Here is a 17,079-nt window from a genome sequence, read left to right as displayed (position 1 = left end):
TCCTTGAGTCTCAACATGGATCTGCACCAAAGGAACTTACGGATCCCAGAGCCTAAACATGGACGTGCGCCTGATGAGCTTCCGGTTCTGGAGGCTTAAACATGGACATGCACCTGAGGAACTTCCGGATCCGGGGGCCTAAACATGGATGTGTCCCTGGAACTTCTGGGTCCTTGTGCCTATAAAGGGCAGGGCGTGACTCTCAGAAGGGATGTGGCCCATGAAGGGGAGCCGAGTATGGGGCCTGTTGGAGGCAGACTGAGCTGTCACACCCTGAAATTGAATGTGATGGTGGCCTCAATTCCCGGCCTTCCTCTGGGTGTTACTTCCTCCCCTTCCAGGTGGTGCCGGGGAGGAAGTGAGACCAGGGGCAGGGGCCAGGCCCTGAGGAGGGACACCGTCTTTCTCCTTGCTTAGCCAGGTGCCAGCCTGGCTGGGGATGGGGACATCTTGTGACACTGGCTGCCTCCTGCATCCCTGCCCCAGGACCTCAGGGACCACAGTCGGAGACAATCGTTGATTCTCCCCTGGCTGCTGACCCTCAGCCCCGGGGTCTGCCCAGGGTGAGCTCTGTCTCCCAGAGGGTCAGGGGACCCCTGTGACCTTCTGCTCCTTACCCACTGTCATCCTGGGCGAGCACAGGTCAGGACACCAGATGCTACTGAGAGTGACATCTCCTAGATGGGTGGCTGGGGACTTTGCCTCTGTTCCCAGGTCTCGGACACTGGATGACCCCCCCAGAGACAGAAAATAACCCCACACTGCCCAAGAATTATTTTTAAGCTTTGGATTCTGAAGTTTTCCTGCTGCCACCTTCTTTGTGAAGCCAGTTTTTCAACAGAGACAATGTTCCAGGGGGGAAAAAAACAAAACATGGAGTCAATCAAACCAAGCTGACATATCTGGTCCTCCAAGAGAAATCTGGATTGGAGGGAGAACAGCCATTCTCAACTGGTGAAATAATGAAGTTCCCTTGTCCTTATTTTGTGTAAGCAAAATAAATAATCTGATGTTAATCAACAACAACAACAAAAACTTCTCAGAGCCCCAACTTTGAAATGGGCAACATCTACCTTACAGGATATATGCACATGTGGTATTTAAAATAGTACCTTTTGCACAATAGGTACACTGCATTAAATGGAAAGTATCATCATAACAGTGCTTTGTGAACCACAAAAATATATTAGTAAATGCAGTATTGATAGTGATAATAGAAAAAGGGACAAGAGTCATGAACAAAATTGGCAAGGGAAGAGCAGAAGTGCTGGGAATATAACGTGTTTACAGAGGGGTGAGTAGCATGGCACAGTTAGAAGATGGGTTTCTGGAGAAAATAATCCGATTTTTATTTTCAAGAATATATGATAACACTGAAAGCATTATAAGAAAAACATAATAAGATGTATGTTTTATGTGGTATATATACACAATGGAATATTACTCAGCATTAAAAGAGACTAAAATTATGGTATTGCAGGTAAATGGATGGAGGTGGAGAATATATCACGCTTAGTGGCAATACAAAAAAATCAAAGGTCAAACATTCTCTTTGACAAATGGATGCTGATCCATGATAGGGGGGCAGGCATGGGAAGAATGGAGGAACTCTGAATTGGGCAAAGGGGAGGGAGGGGAAGAGGTATGGGTCAAAAAGAATGGTGAAAAGGAAAGATGGTGGAATGAGAAGGACATCATTACCCTAGGTACATGTACAATTGCACAAATGGTGCGACTCATGTAAATGGAAAAATGAAAAGTTGTACTCAATTTGTGTATAACGAATTGAAATGCATTCTGCTATCATGTATAACTAATTAGAACAACAATAACAACAACAAAAAGATGTATGTTTTAGGAAAATCACTGTGTAGTATGTGGAGAATGGGATGGAGGGAATCAAGTTGGAGGCAGGACAACCACTTGGTGAAGATACAAGAGAGCATGAAATTGAACTAGAGCAATTGGGAAAGAGGTGGAAAGGCTGGATCTGAGAGGCACAGAGAAGAGATAGGAGGCTGTTACAAGAGTGCAGTGAAATAAAGGGAAAACTCCAGCAGAGTAAGGGTATAAAGGAATAAGAATGGCAAAGAAAGAAACTAATGTGTTTTCATGAGTAAAGAGGGATTCAACAGGATTTCAAGAAGGGAACTAGGAGAATGATAATTCCGTTGTTCGAGACAAGAGAAGATGAGTTAAGTTTTGGACAAGAAGGGTCAAAGGCATTTAGAGCTGTCCAATAGGCAAAGCCCAGGAGACAGATCTGGGCTTCCTATGCAGTGTTGGAAGTCATCACTGTAGAGATGAGAACTGAAAGAATGGGAAAGAATGAGAATCAAAAAAGATTATGATCTCCATAATCATAAATTATAGAAAAGAGCCTAAAAATGTGACATATTTACACAAGCACTAATAAGAGAGGACAGAAATTGCCTAAACAAAAGCTTTATTAGCAATGAACTTGAAAATACAGTATGAATAGGATCAGTAAAAATTTGACTTATTAAATTTGTGATTTTCACCTTTACCATATAGACAAAAATGCTAATAAAATAATTGTGTTCCTTCATGAATAAAAATTAAAACTGGCCAAAATGCAATGTTTCTAAATGTTTGCTATTAAATTAAACCAAATCTTTTTCCTTTGTATCAATAAATATGCAAAAAGAGACAAATTCAAAAATTTCAGTGTTTATTTACATATTATGTTATTGAAAACAATTGAAGATTCAACAGAAAATCAGCAAATGTTCATAGGCCTGCCTGTCTCCAGCACTAAGGGAAAATGAGTCTTGGAGTCCCTTAGAAGTTGAAATCTTGATGGCAGAACTTCAAACGTTGAAATCACTTGCCAAGGAAGTGCCATACTTGGTCTGTGTTTAACATGGGGGGAGAAGGGTGTAAGGAAGAGGTGAAGAGGAGTGGGGGTGGGAAGGGAGGAAGAAAAGCATAAGACATTTAATTCAGACCTTTAGGAGACATTTAAGCAGATGAAAAGAGTCACATTTGTAGTATGTTATGTTTCTCTAATTAAAGCCACTTCCCTCTAAACTCTTGTCCTATGTTCTCTTTCATTTAACTCACGCCTCATATAAAACTACATTAAAAATTCGAGAGCCTTACCAACTTATTTCCTACCCCTTTGAGGGTCATTTTCATTTCTAATGAACAAAACAGAAGTTAGTATCCTAGTTACAACAAGAAGGGTCTAGGAAAACCTTTTACTGTAAAATTCCAATTTTACAGTTCCACCCAATTCCCCGAATGAGATAGTATTGCAAGAAACAATCTGTTAATTTAGCATATAAGGAACACATCTTGCCTTCCCATGCAATCATATCTAGGATTTTACTCCTTTCTAAACATCTTGCAACTCAACACATAGTAAATAGTTCTCATTTTCCCCTCCAAATTTGTAAAGTAAAAGGGACTCTTGTATTTTATATTAAAAGGCCAAAAGCCTTGCAATATTTTGAAAGATTAAATCATTATGTGCATATGCTCCCATGTTGAATTTTTACCATAGAATATCCTTACTTGTTTCTCAAAACAGTTTCAAGTAAAGGTAATAAAAAAATACGGTATTTATTTTCAATCCTATTATAAGTTTTAAGAGCTTTAGTTAAAATGAGTTATATATTAAAATGATGAGAGATAATAAAGGAACCTTCCATAATCAGATATCTGGAGTGTCTTATTATAAGAACTAGCTGGAATCTCATTACTTTAACAAAAACAAAACAAAGCAAAAACAGCCACTGCACAATCAAACCATTTTCTATCCTAAAAGTAATGTTTTTCTCATTTTCAGAAATTAGAAAATGATATTTTATTAAAAACTCAAATGTTCTTTGGAAAATAGTTTTCTTAGTTTATATAATTTTTTAATTAATAACTTAATTTTTTGGTTTCTTCTACTGTAAACAAATAAATTCATATATGTTACTCAAGAAACAAAATATACTATACCGTCTATATTACTTTCTTTATTTGACGAAGATGTTAAGACCTGAAAGATAAGAACACAGTCTATTATAATGAATATTTATGTGTGGAAGACAAATCCAGAACTAAAATATTTTCATGAAATCGTAGAACAAAATTGACATACAACTGTTTCCTAACCTAAAAAAATTCCTTTTTTTTTTTTGTATTTTATTATCATTGCTAATTATCTCCAACAAACAAACCAGAGATGTAGAGGCAAATTTAAAAAGCATGCTGGAAGATATTTTCTATCAATAACCTATGAGAACTATTAAGGGTCTTGTAGCTGAAAATATGAAGAGATTTTCTTTCAAAATATCAAACACATTCAAATATAGGTGCATGTACATAATACAGCTATAATATAATGTGTGTAAATATACATTTTGCTATCTTCTAGAGTTTTTAAATCAACTTTTCTGTTTATTTTGATGGCTGAGCCCAGAGTCTTATAACAGAGATTATGTAATCTGTGGTAGACAAGTTTGAAAAAATGTTTTTCTAAGAAACAAGATTTTTACCCCCTAATTATGAACAACATTGTTTTGTTTTCATTTTTAACATTCTATTGGGAAGGCAGCACAAAGCTTCTGTATTTAGTTTAATGAATCAATAGAGTGAACATCTGCGTAATCTCTGCCCAAGTCAAAAAATTTAATAATTGCAAATTTAATAATCCACTTCTAATCCTCCAAATTTCTCTACTCTCAACATGAAGGGTCTTGGCAGAGGTAAAAATGGAAGACCACATACCATACATATAAATATTTTCAAGTTACAATAATGAAATGAAATGATGAATAAAATATAAAATATCTCCTATACAACTATTCTGATATGATAAATATCTTTGTTCTAACCTCTCTTTTAGCATTCTGGGGACCTCAGAGACATGTGCTGGAATGTGGTGGATAAAGAAAGAGGCACATGGCCCTGGTCCTGCCCTACTTCTCTTCCTATACCACACTCTTTTCTGCATTGTTAAGTTCTCACCCAAACATGAGCAAAAACAACAGCCACACATCTATATGCACTTCCTGCCTCCAATGACCACCCAATTCTGGCCCCAGTAGAAGCAAGAGTGGGCACTGTCAGGAGTATGGATCTAGGGAGTTGTGCAACCTGATTTCCATGAGGCCCTGGAAAAAGGCTCCTGGTGAATCTCTAACTTTGACCCTTTGGTCTTCTTGCTCCGAGGAAAGGGATGTGACTGAATTAGTGCCAAAGCAGGACTCTAAAAAGAAGGAACCAAGAGGCAGGGCTCTTGTTGCTTAGTTTGATGGGCAGTACTGAATAGAAACAATTCAGCAAAAAGAAAAATATGAATTTCAGCAATATTAAAAATATTCTCTGGAATAGTTAATTTTATGGGTCAACCTGGACTGAGTTATTGGATAATAGCAACATTTAAATCAGTGAACTTTGGGTAAAGTAGATTACCTTCCATAAAGTTGGTGGGCCTCATCCAATTACCTGAAGCCTGAGTAGAACAAAAACACTAACCTCCCCATCAAGAGGGAATTCTCTAGAACTTAACTGTTTTAGAACTTAATCTGCACAAATGGTTCCTCTGGGTTCCCAGGTTGCTGGCATTCATGCTAGAACTGCACCATTTACTCTCCTGAGTCCAGCCTACCAGCCCACCTACAGAATTTGAACTTGCCAAGCTTCCATAAACATACAAACTAATTCCTTGCAATAAAACTTGTTATAAATACGGTCATGAATTGTTTAACAATGGACATACATGCTGAAAAACACTTTAGTAGGTGATTTCAATTGTGTGAATGTACCAAAATTAAATAGTTTCTGTATTAACCTTAGCTTGCTGTAACATTTCACTTTATAAACTTGATTTTTTGACTTAAAAAAAAATTGATGTGTGCATGAACTAGGGATTGAAACAAGGGCCTTGTGCATGCTATGCACATATTCTACCACTTAGCTACATCCCCAACCCTATTTAAAATATTGACTCTTCTGTACAATTTTTTTTCTTTATATCTTTGTTCTATAAGCTTTCTTATATTTTTAACTTTTCCTTTTAAAACTTCTTCATTAAACACTAAGACTACAAGTGTGCACATTAGCCTAGGCCCCAGGGTCAGGATCAATACCACTGTGTTCATCTCCACACCTTGACCCACTGCAAGGTCTTTGGAGCAATATCTCCTATAACACTGTCACTTTCTAAGAGAACTACACCTTCTTCTGGAATCCCTCCAGAAGGACCAGCCTGAGGTTCCTCTTGGGGCAGTGCCACTCTTCAGATATATGTTCATTATGGTTTGCTTATCTTTTTACACCACAGATTCACCTGTGAACAGTAATGCTCCATGAACAATTCTATTAATGAAAACTTTTCAGTGTTGGGGCCATGTTTTCAAACTTTGTAAGGAGAGCTTGTTGAGTTCAGTAAAATTTTCTGCTAAACCCTTCACTGTGAATTTACTTGGCGGTCTTCTATTACTTCTTCTGTAGTTTCCTTTTCTCTTGCCTGTTCCACTTCCAACAATTCATCATCATTTATTTAGTGTCATTGTCTACTTTGTGATGCTGATACTGGGTAATGTATAAAGAAAAGAGGTTTATTTGGCTTATAATTCTGGTGACTGGAAAATCCAATCAGTATAGTTCTGGTATCTGATAAGGGCACTTGGCTCTGTCACAACATGGCAGAAAAACAGGTACATGTGGAGAAAGGTTACATGGCAAGAGAGGAAGCAAGTGACCGAGAAGGGACCAGGTTTGGACTTTTCTAAATCCACCTTGTGAGACTAGCATTATTCCTTTCGTGAGGATAGTCATGACCCAACCATCTCCCACTAGACCTATCCCTTTTGATACTATTATACTGGGGAATTACACCTTAACATGAGTTTGGCAAAGACAAACCACACGCAAATCACCACACTCAGGAACCACCTTTAAGAGGTCCTGTCATCTTCACCCCCACATAGGTTAAAGCTGTTTGACATCTCCTAGGTGACATCACCAATACTAAGCAACATTTTGGTGCAGTTATCTTATAACAATCCAGAATTACATCAGGTCTTCTTCAACTACGGCAGCAGCCTGAGCTAAGGTTTTTCACAGGCAGAAGAGGTTAAAAGCTGATCTATTACTTCTTGATCCTTTGGTTGGATCCAGGAGGTGGAGTTTTAAGACAGAAACACTGCTGTGACATTGGATGATGGCAAGAGAAGATTATGTACCATAAGCAATATCTTAAAAAGCTTTTTATTTTCTTGAAAATAACAGTGCTTCTCCATTTTATTGACCCAGCAATTCAGGGGGCATCTTGGAAGAGGGCCATCTATGACTTCTCACTGCCTGTGTGCTTGTGGTATGCTTGGAGGCCCTGAGGTTCTTACTCTGCCATATCACAAAGGGTCTCAATTTGTAGCTGGCAAAACTGCCCCAAGCAAGACTGTTATTCTGTTCTTCAAATCCTTGAAAACTGGCACTGGCTTAGCCTCTTCATGGATGAAGTCCTTTCAGATATACTATTCCTGAGGGTTACATCCATCCTGAATGTCTGCTCTGGCATAGAATTTTCCTCCACAGTCAGCTTCTCTAGAGTTTCCAAAAGTTCAGCTGTTGAACATCTGCTCCCACAGATTCATTACTCACTTCCACATTAGGTAATGAATAAAAATTCTTAAATCATTTAGCTCTCCCGAGCTGGCAGTAAATTCAACACTGTAGTCAGGTCTGGTCCTCTCTCTCACAATTGCAAACAAACTTTTGCTTTGCCTGTGATCATCATGGAGCTGAGAGGGATATGCCTGTCTGATCTTTAATCCATCAACTTTCTCCATGTCTGATGCAGGCCCTTCTCAAATTTTCATTACTGTTGGTATCTTCAATGAAGCAGATCCTTTAACAGCTTTCGTCATTTTGTTCTTGTCCTTCAGGATTGTAGCTATGGTGGAATGGGACATGCCTGGCTGGTAAATGATAACTACTGATTTTCCACCTTAGTAATCCTTAATCACTTTTAATTTCATTTTCAGGTCAATCACTTGATGTGGTCCTGTACTGGCAATTCTCATAGACTTTATACAATTAGGAACTATGATGAACAAAACAAGAGATCAAATCAAGCATATGATAACTAATATAATCAAGAGACTCAGTTAACTTAAGATGTGTGAGGCTGCTTCTCATGTACAATGGCACAATATTTTACAGTAGCTATTTTTTTTAATAAACAGGAGTAAACACTAAAAGTAATGATAAAAAGTATAGTACAGCAAATACACAAATCAAGAAAATAGTCATTTATTATCATTATCAAGACTTATGCATGGTACATAACTATACTTTTAAATGACTAAGAATAGCAGTTTATACCAGCATCACCAGCTACATGGCATGAGGCAATAGGAGTGTTTCAGCTCTATCATAAGCTTATGGGACCACAGTCATATGTGGTCCACTTAGACAAACAGTGGCATAACTGTATAAATATCTATCTGTTCTGTTCCCTTGAAAAACTCCAATACATTCCTATAAATCATAAATGGTTTACAGTTAATTTTCTTTCTACTCTTTATTTTAGGATAAGGCTTAGAATTTTTTTTCTTATATTAAAGAATAACATAACCATAAGTAAGACACTTATAAATGATATCTTTAAATGTTTCCAAGTACTTAAAAGAAGAAGAAAAATTCTATCTGCCTTTCTTGTAGAGAAAAAATAATTAACCATTATTGGTTTTGAGGATGGCAGACCATGAATCTGAGTGTGACAGTAACACTGGAACATAAAAACTCCACTCACTGAGACTAGGCATGGGGATTTGATTGCTCCTGCTTTCTAAACAGACTGTATAGTAACCAACTTATTCTTTGAAACTGTTGTGCTCTATTTAAGATGTATGGGATACTTATTATGCAAAGTTTGTTGGAAAATTATCTGGTTAAATTTCCTTTTGAAAATTAACAGCTGCTTCTTTCTGGAGCTGCCAAATATATCATAAGAAGAAAATGGATGGTGTAAAAAAATAGAATAATTGAGCAACTTCTCATTAACCTAAAAAGCATTACAGAAAAGAAACTGCAAGCTACTCTAAGACATTTATCACTACATATTATTTTAAAAATAATTTTGAAAATGTTTTCATTTATTCATTCTTAAAATATGTGTATTTGTATTTTTGGTACAAATTAAACCCAGAGGTGCTTAACCACTGAGCCACATCCCCAGGCCTTTTTTATATTTTATTTAAAGACAGGGTCTCAATGGGTTGCTTAGGGTTGTGCTAAATTACTGAGGCTGGCTTTGAACTCACAATCCTCCTGCCTCAGCCTCCAGAGCTGCTGGGATTACAAGCATGCACTACTGTGCCCGGCTTAAAATATATTTCTTGATTGGCAGAATATGTTTAGAATATACAAAGCTTTATTTAAAAGAAAACAAACAATGGTGCATGGTGGCTTACCCAGCTACTGGGGAGGCTGAGACAGAAGGATCCCAAGGTTGAGGCCAGCTTTGGCAACTTATCCAGACCCTGCTTTGAAATAAAATAAAAGGACTAGGGAGTAGTGAAGCTTTTGTCTCACATGTGCTAGGCACTGTGTTCAATTGCCTGTACTGGGGAAAAAGAAAGAAAGAAAACAATAGAAAAAAAAAAATCATGGCATCAAGGGTAGGTTCAATAGTCAGCTGTTGAGAACATCTGGAGGGTGGTATGTGTGTGTGAGATTTGGATTGGAGGTAATTTTTTAAAAACATCTTTTTCATATTGAAAGTAAATGATATTTAAATTTGAAAATAACAATACAAAGAATAGGTTCATGTAAAACATCAGCTACTTCACTCTTCACCTATAGTCAAGGATTTCCTGGTTCTTAAACATAATGAAAAACATAACACTATGAATTTTCTACAGTTTATTTACCTGGTCTCTTATTGTTCCCAATTTTTCCACATCTGATTACATAAGCACATGTATTAATGTCTCTATGAGAGATATACCTACCTAGAAAGGCAACTTCTAAACAGTGAGTTATAAGCACCTTCAATTTCACTAGAAATTATTAATGTTCTTCCAAGTAGTTATACCACATACACCCCTATAAAGCATATCCACCCAGTAAGAAAGGTGTCCTTTCCCATATGCTTGAAAACATCTGGTATCATCAGACATCTAAACTTTCATCAATCAGATAATTACAACACTGTATTATGTCTTATTTTCTTTAATTTTTTTTTAATTGTTGATGGACCTTTTTAAAATTAATTTATTTATATGTAGTGTTGAGAACCAGAACCCAGTGCCTCACACATGCTAGGCAAGTGCTCTGCCATTGAGCCACAACCCCAGCTCTTATTTTTTATTTTGACATACTGATTACTAGTGAGACAAAGCCAATGTTCGTTTGTTTAGTGGCCATTTAATTTACATTTGCTCTCTTGTGAACTGTCCACTCATGTTGTCGACCCACCTTTTTCCTACTAGGCTATCTTTTTCTTGTTGAATTGAATACATCATTTATTATTTTAGATGCTAAAGCATTTGTCATTAAAGTTTCATTACATGAAAATATTTCTCCATACAATGGCTTATTTTTAACTCATTTTATGGTATTGTCAGTTGCTTATATTATTTTCCTCATTACTTAAACTTATAAATCCTTTCTAGGTTATTTTTGTTCATTTACTATTCTGTATACATTCTGGAACTACCCTGTCAAATTTAGTGAAAACCCTGTTGGGATTCTGATGAAATATATATATATATATATATATAGACTGATAACTGCCATCTTTGTGAATTTTTGAAAAATTTTTTTTATAAGACTACTTGGGGATTCTGTTTATTTATGATTTAATATTGGTAAATTGGTAGTTCATCTGTGTCTAGAAAGGTACTTCCAAAAGCATCTCCTAGTATTTTCTTCTGATTGTCTCCTGTTTGTAGTTATGTCTTTAATTCCTGATATCTTTAATTTGTGCCTGCTCTATTTCATAAATTTTTATTACTATTAATCAACAACAACAAAATTCAGCCTTTGGAAACCAAATTAAAAAGTCAATCCTTTGCCATTCTTTGCTTTCTTTTGAATTAAATATTGGCTCTATTCTTTCTAATTTTCTTTCTTCTAATATAAAGTGAGGAAAAAAGCAGAGTAATTGTTGAGTTGAATGGCTAATTTTCTATCTTCATTTTGCTGTATACATTTAATTTCTTTCAAGTAACAGTCTTGCTGTACTTGCCAAAGTTTTAACACATACTGAGTAGCTGTCATTCAGTTTTAAATATTTTATAGTTTGTTATAATTTTGGGTGCATATTTAAAAGTTTTTAAAAAAATTTTAAATACATAGATTTGTGTGTTTTGAACCCAGAGGTGCTCTGCCACTGAATTACATCCCTAGCTCTTGTATTTGAAAAAGGCTATGTATTCTCAAATTTTATGTCTATTAGATTAAGATTATAATTCTATTTTAATCTTCTAACATTTTAAAATAACATGTAAGTAGAACAAAGGATACTAAAAGTAGCATAACCAATCTTATTATTTAACTGAAATATCTTTAAAGAATACCAACTAATGTTATCTGAAAGGCAAATAACATGGGTATGTCTACATGCACACACAAACACATTTCTTTGTTCACTATAAATGCTCTTTATATTGCTCTTTGAAATAAAGTTCCAACTGTTAGTCATAACATTCTCAAGTATTGAAAAGTAGCCTTATACCTTTTGATTATAAAATTAGGTAGAGGTTTTAACAAGAAAGGGGGGGGGAAGGAAGGAAAAAGGAAGGAAGGAAGGGAAGGAAGAAGGAAGGAAGGAAGGAAGGAAGGAAGGAAGGAAGGAAGGAAGGAAGGAAGGAAAGAAGTTCACATTATATTAAAAAAAAAAAAGTAATTGAGGGGTCCCATGGCTGAACCATTTAGCAGAGCAGTCCTATTGCTAGGGTCACAGGCTGTGGCCCAGACACTCTGCTTCTTATGTATTCCCAGAGTGCAGGTATCTAATTAACAGCTTGGTTTTGACAGTCACACCTTTTATGGTTATATATAATTCAAACATTTACATAATCATAAACAAAACCCAATGATCTATTAGGCCATTTTAATTCTTCTAAATCTACTACCCTTAAGATCTCTAACCTAAGTATGATAAATTCAACAGATATTTTCTATTGTGTTTCTAAAATTGTACAGAATAATCATCATCAATTGTTGGCTTTTATTTTTCTTAGATATAGTGATATTTTCCCTAACTGGTCAGTACATATTATTGGATGACTACTTAATGATTGTTTTGATTTCAACAGTATATTTAATTGTGTATTTTTTTCTTTTAAAAATTACGTGGAAAGTATTAAAAGAAGACTAAATTTTCATGAATTTACCACTGGCATCAACAATAATTATCTTTCTGCAGTATATCTTTTTTTTCTATTTCCACATTTTTAATTGGTACATTATAATTGTACATAATGATGGAATTTATTGTTACATATTCATACATGCACACAAGATAACAATATAATTTGGCCAATATCACTCCTTTGCACTTCCCCTGTCCCTCTTTTCCTTCCATTCTCTGATCCTTTCCCTCTACTGATCTCCCTTTGATTTTCAATATCTCCATCCAATATATGCTTCTTAACAATAGTTTAATTAATGACTCAACTGGTATATGTTAAGTTCCACTTAGTGACATGAGATAAGTTTCTCTAAAATGTGATTTTCTATTGTAACATTTTTAGTGCAATATTAATCAGTACAGTATACCTTCTTTATTAAGCTTTTTTGTAACAAAGTTACCAAAACATGTAATTAAAGCCAAATGTTAGTGTTTCTGAATTTTAAAGGTATTCTCTTAATCTATCTAGATCATATCTATATCCTCTAATAATTTCTTTTCCAAGAAGACTGTTTTCCCACTAATATGATAAGAAGCAAATAAAAAAGTAAGATATAACATAGAAACTTTAATCTTGCAAATCATTTTAAGGTAAGTATCTATTAAATCTCCATTAATAAATCCCAAAATAAAATAAAGAGCAGAGTTTAATCTGAGATTTGGAAAACAGACAGCTTAAATAAAAACGAAAAGTTTTTGTTTTCCTTTCCTTTTTTCCTTAAAGAGAAATACATTTTGATGAAAACCAAGTTCAGAAAATAACCTATAGAGATACAGCACTGATAAGTTGAAAAAATAAATCAGTATTGTGACCTGAATTTCTATGATAGCTTCCTTTCATCTTCCCTTGCCTCCTATTGTCCATTTCCACCAATACAGCCAGAGTGATCTTGTTAAAATCTTAGTCGGATCATGCTACCTCTTGGCTCAAAACACTTTATTGGTTTCCTACCTAATTCAGAATAAGAAACACAACCCTTCAAATAGTATGCGCAGGGGCTTTTCCTAATTTTGCAATCTCATGTCCTCTGTTCTCTTCCACACTCTGCTCCATTAGCCATTGTAGCTCCTTGCATATTTTTTCAGGGTGTCAGGCATCCTCTTTCCTCATGGACCCTGGACTGGAAACACTCTTCCCCAGATGTTCACTCTCTGGCCTTCTACAAACCTGGACTCACACGTCAGTCTTCTCAATGTGGCTGTCTCTGACCACCTCTATAACTACAACTCCGCCACACTCCTGGAACTTTACCCTCTCTGCTCTGTTTTCATAGTATTTACTGCTACTGAAACACTGTATATTTTACTTGCATATTTATTTGTCTTCCATCTCCCCAAATAAAACTTGAGCTTTACAAAGGCAGAGGCTTTTGTATTTTTAATACTGAATTGCCAGCACTGAGATTTTACAATACAGCAGACACTAATTAAATAGCTGGTGAATTGATGGAAAAAACAAAACAAAACAAACAGCAGCAAAAAATTAAAAGCAGCCATAATGAGCAACTAATGTTTAGGAACATTTTAGTTACTCCTAAAGTAAAGAACAATTCACTAGTTTCTAGCTTATAATTAGTTTTTAAAAACCCTTAATTTATAAATGGGATTTTAAGCCTAAGATCTCTCCTGAATATATATTATATATCGATATTACTTAATTATCTGAATATTAATTTTCTTATTTAGTGTTCTCCAAATGAAGCATTAATTTACTAATAAATTCAATTGCCTCTATGCAGAATTATCAATAAGACATGTAAGAATCTAGGGAACTCTTTTTAGCTTAGAGAAAGCAAGTTTGTGAGACAGCCAAACCAAATAGAAATAAGAAAAGAAAGTCTTACGTATTTCATTTTGTTTAAGCTGATATGCATTTGTACCAAGAGCCAGTTCCACTGGATGACAGACAACTTATAGGAACAGAATAGCATAGAGGACAATAAATATATATAAATACTAACAAACTGATGATGCTAAGAAAAATAGCATCAAATAAAACTAGCTAAATGTTAATGTACTTTTGAAAACAGAATTGAAAAACTCAACTAAAAGGTTTTAAAATTTTTGTTTACATTCTCTTCATTAAAAAAAAAATTCCAAAAAAATTTTTTAAGTTTATGCTTCCCAAAATGATTCAACATATTTCAGTGCTAGACATCAGAATCTTTGCAAGATTTCCCACAAAACTACATGATTAAAGGATGCCTTGGACATTTGCTCCTTACCGATTCAACTAATGATCTTGCTTTCTCTGGAGTGCAATGGAAAGGGCTACCACATACCTGCACGTTTGTGCTGAAGAAGAAAACAGGACATTATTATTAAACATGATAAAAAAGGCAAAATTGCCCAAAAAGAAAATGAACTTCAAATATTTCACACTGATTGTATAACTTCAGTCAATAAACAAGGAACTCAATGAATATAAAATAGGACAACTAAAATTACTGTACATTTTTAAGGCAGTTACAAATATAGAATACTCCATAGCACTTTCCTGAACTTAAAAATACTTCCAAAAATGATATACAAATCTTAATAACTTTCTGGAATGTATACAAAGTTATAATGAAACTCCATTTCAGCTTAAAAGAATAATAAAATTTGACCCACAGAAGGGACTATAAGGAAAAAAATCTTCCTCTAAGTGATAATATTATAATTGGATGCAACACCATAAAAATAAATACATTTATAAATGTAATATGACACATGAACCACTGTGCTAACCAAAATAAGCAGACATGACATTAGAACAAAGAATCGGTAATATAAAAAAATGTTGTGTACAACAAACCCAAATTGCATTTTTGAAATAATACAATGAAATAGACAATTACTTGAAAAGAACAAACAGATATATAAAAGATAAAATTTATAGGGCCAGCAATATCAAATCAAAAAGGCTCATAATACTCATGAGAATCCTCAAAGACAATGTGCAAGATATAGATTTGTCAAGGCTTTTCATTCTAAGGCATAATTAATTATGCTAACTGGAGAAAAGGGAAAAAAATCAAAGTGTAAGAAAGAATGATTTTGGATCACAACCTCTAGAGTTTGTAGAAGAAAGTGAGGTTGGGGTAAATGTATACAAAGCTAAATGAACTGGAGCTTTGGGTATATAAAAAGTAATTCCATAAATTAAATATACCTCCTAGCAAAGCAAAAAGAAACAAATTCAAGACCCAAATAATTTGGAAAATCTGAATATATATTCCTTTACTCAATAAGTATATTTAAACTACCTTCAGTAAGTCCTGTTACTATGTGCTAATAAATAATATAAACAAATAACACAACACTCCCTGGATCAAATCCTACAATTGAAAGGAGTCACAGAAAGTTATTTTTTCTAGTATCAAAATGACAGGCATATGTGTACTCTTGAAAGATAATTCTGGAAGTGATATATAAAATACATTAAATAGGAGAGTGGTTGTTAATAAAAATATGAATATAGAAATTATGTCACTGAATTAAAGCAGTTTTATAACTAGAAGGGCATTCAAAAATGAGTAAGGTAGTTCAAGAAATTAAAAGACAATCATGGTTAAAAAACAAAAACATATGAAACAGCCCCAAATGAGTGAAGGTCTAGAGATCAGGAAGGGTGTGGTATGCATAGGAGTGGCAAAGCTATTTTAAGTTTCTGACAAATAAAATAGGAGGCAAGAAGTGGAGGAAAATGAGGACAGACAACTCAGTCAAATTATGGAAGCCTTGGTTGGCTTTTTAGAAGTTTAGATTTCATGCTTCTTAAGCAGAGAGCCTCATTAGAATCATGTGGGAACTTTAAAAATATATACCTGCTTAAAGGCCACCCCTTAGACATCCTAGTATATCAAGTTTAGAGAAGGGACCCTGCAAATAAATTTTTAACAATTTGCTGAGATATTTCTGAGGCATTGTATGTAATACTGATGGAGAGAATGGCTGTGAGAAATAGTGTGGACCTAAACTGAACTGATTGGGAAAAACACTAAAAAAGGAAGAAAAAGGAGGGTTTCTTAGTCAACAATAGAATATTATATGAAATTAAAAGAGAAGCAATTCATTAAACAGAGGCAAAAGAAACAATTCTGAATATATTTTAGGAATTAAGTAATTAAAATTAAGAAAAAATGAGTAAAAATGAATTAAGATTCTGGGCACTTTAATTTATCTACATGCTTATGATTTATATGCTAAAAATTCTTAAGCTAAAAAATGACTGTTTTATTGTAAAAAACTGTAAAAGAGGTAACAGAATATAGCTAGTTTGGATATGACTGTCCCCAAGGACCATGCGCTGGAAGCTTGTCTCCAGGGTGTTGTGGTGGTGGAACCTTTAAAGGGTGGGGTTTAGTGGGAGGTGACTGGGTCCTGACTGTCCCCTTGAAGGGATTAAGGCTGGTCTCACAGGAGTGGGTCACTTCCCACCAGAGTGGGTTGCTATAAAAGATAGAGCTTAGGCCAAGCCTCTTGCTTCTCTTCCCACACATGATGCCATCTGCCACAAGGCCATCATCAGAGCCAAACAGATGCTGGTGCCATGTCCTCAAACCTCAAAAACTGCAAACTAAGTAAACCTCTTTTCTTTACATGATACCCAGACTATTCAGGCTACATACAACACTGAGGTTCTAAAAAGCATCAATAAAGGCAAATTGCTAGATGTGAAATTAGGTGTGGGTAACACAACTGTAAAAATCTGGAAA

General features: G+C 35.0%; 1 protein-coding gene across 2 annotated transcripts in view; it reads right to left on the bottom strand.

The window, feature by feature from the left end:
* Positions 1 to 2,675: 2,675 nt before the first annotated feature.
* The window catches only part of Ppa2 (inorganic pyrophosphatase 2), a 72,715-nt gene continuing 58,311 nt past the window's right edge, over positions 2,676 to 17,079 (bottom strand). Inside the window, exons 10-13 of one of the 2 annotated variants that reach the window (XM_078021852.1) lie at positions 14,605 to 14,674; positions 9,435 to 9,586; positions 3,970 to 4,009; positions 2,676 to 2,873 (exon numbers count right to left, since the gene is read on the bottom strand). In XM_078021852.1, the coding sequence (XP_077877978.1) occupies positions 4,003 to 4,009; positions 9,435 to 9,586; positions 14,605 to 14,674 (229 nt within the window). In that variant the 3' untranslated portion in view covers positions 2,676 to 2,873; positions 3,970 to 4,002. The remainder of the gene's footprint in view (positions 2,874 to 3,969; positions 4,010 to 9,434; positions 9,587 to 14,604; positions 14,675 to 17,079) is intronic. The other variant, XM_005339805.5, reaches the window with a different exon arrangement.

Source organism: Ictidomys tridecemlineatus, chromosome 9, assembly GCF_052094955.1.
Source record: "Ictidomys tridecemlineatus isolate mIctTri1 chromosome 9, mIctTri1.hap1, whole genome shotgun sequence".
NCBI classification, from domain to species: domain Eukaryota; kingdom Metazoa; phylum Chordata; class Mammalia; order Rodentia; family Sciuridae; genus Ictidomys; species Ictidomys tridecemlineatus.
Note: the sequence above shows the minus strand (reverse complement) of the source record. Positions and strands in the feature narration are given on the sequence as shown.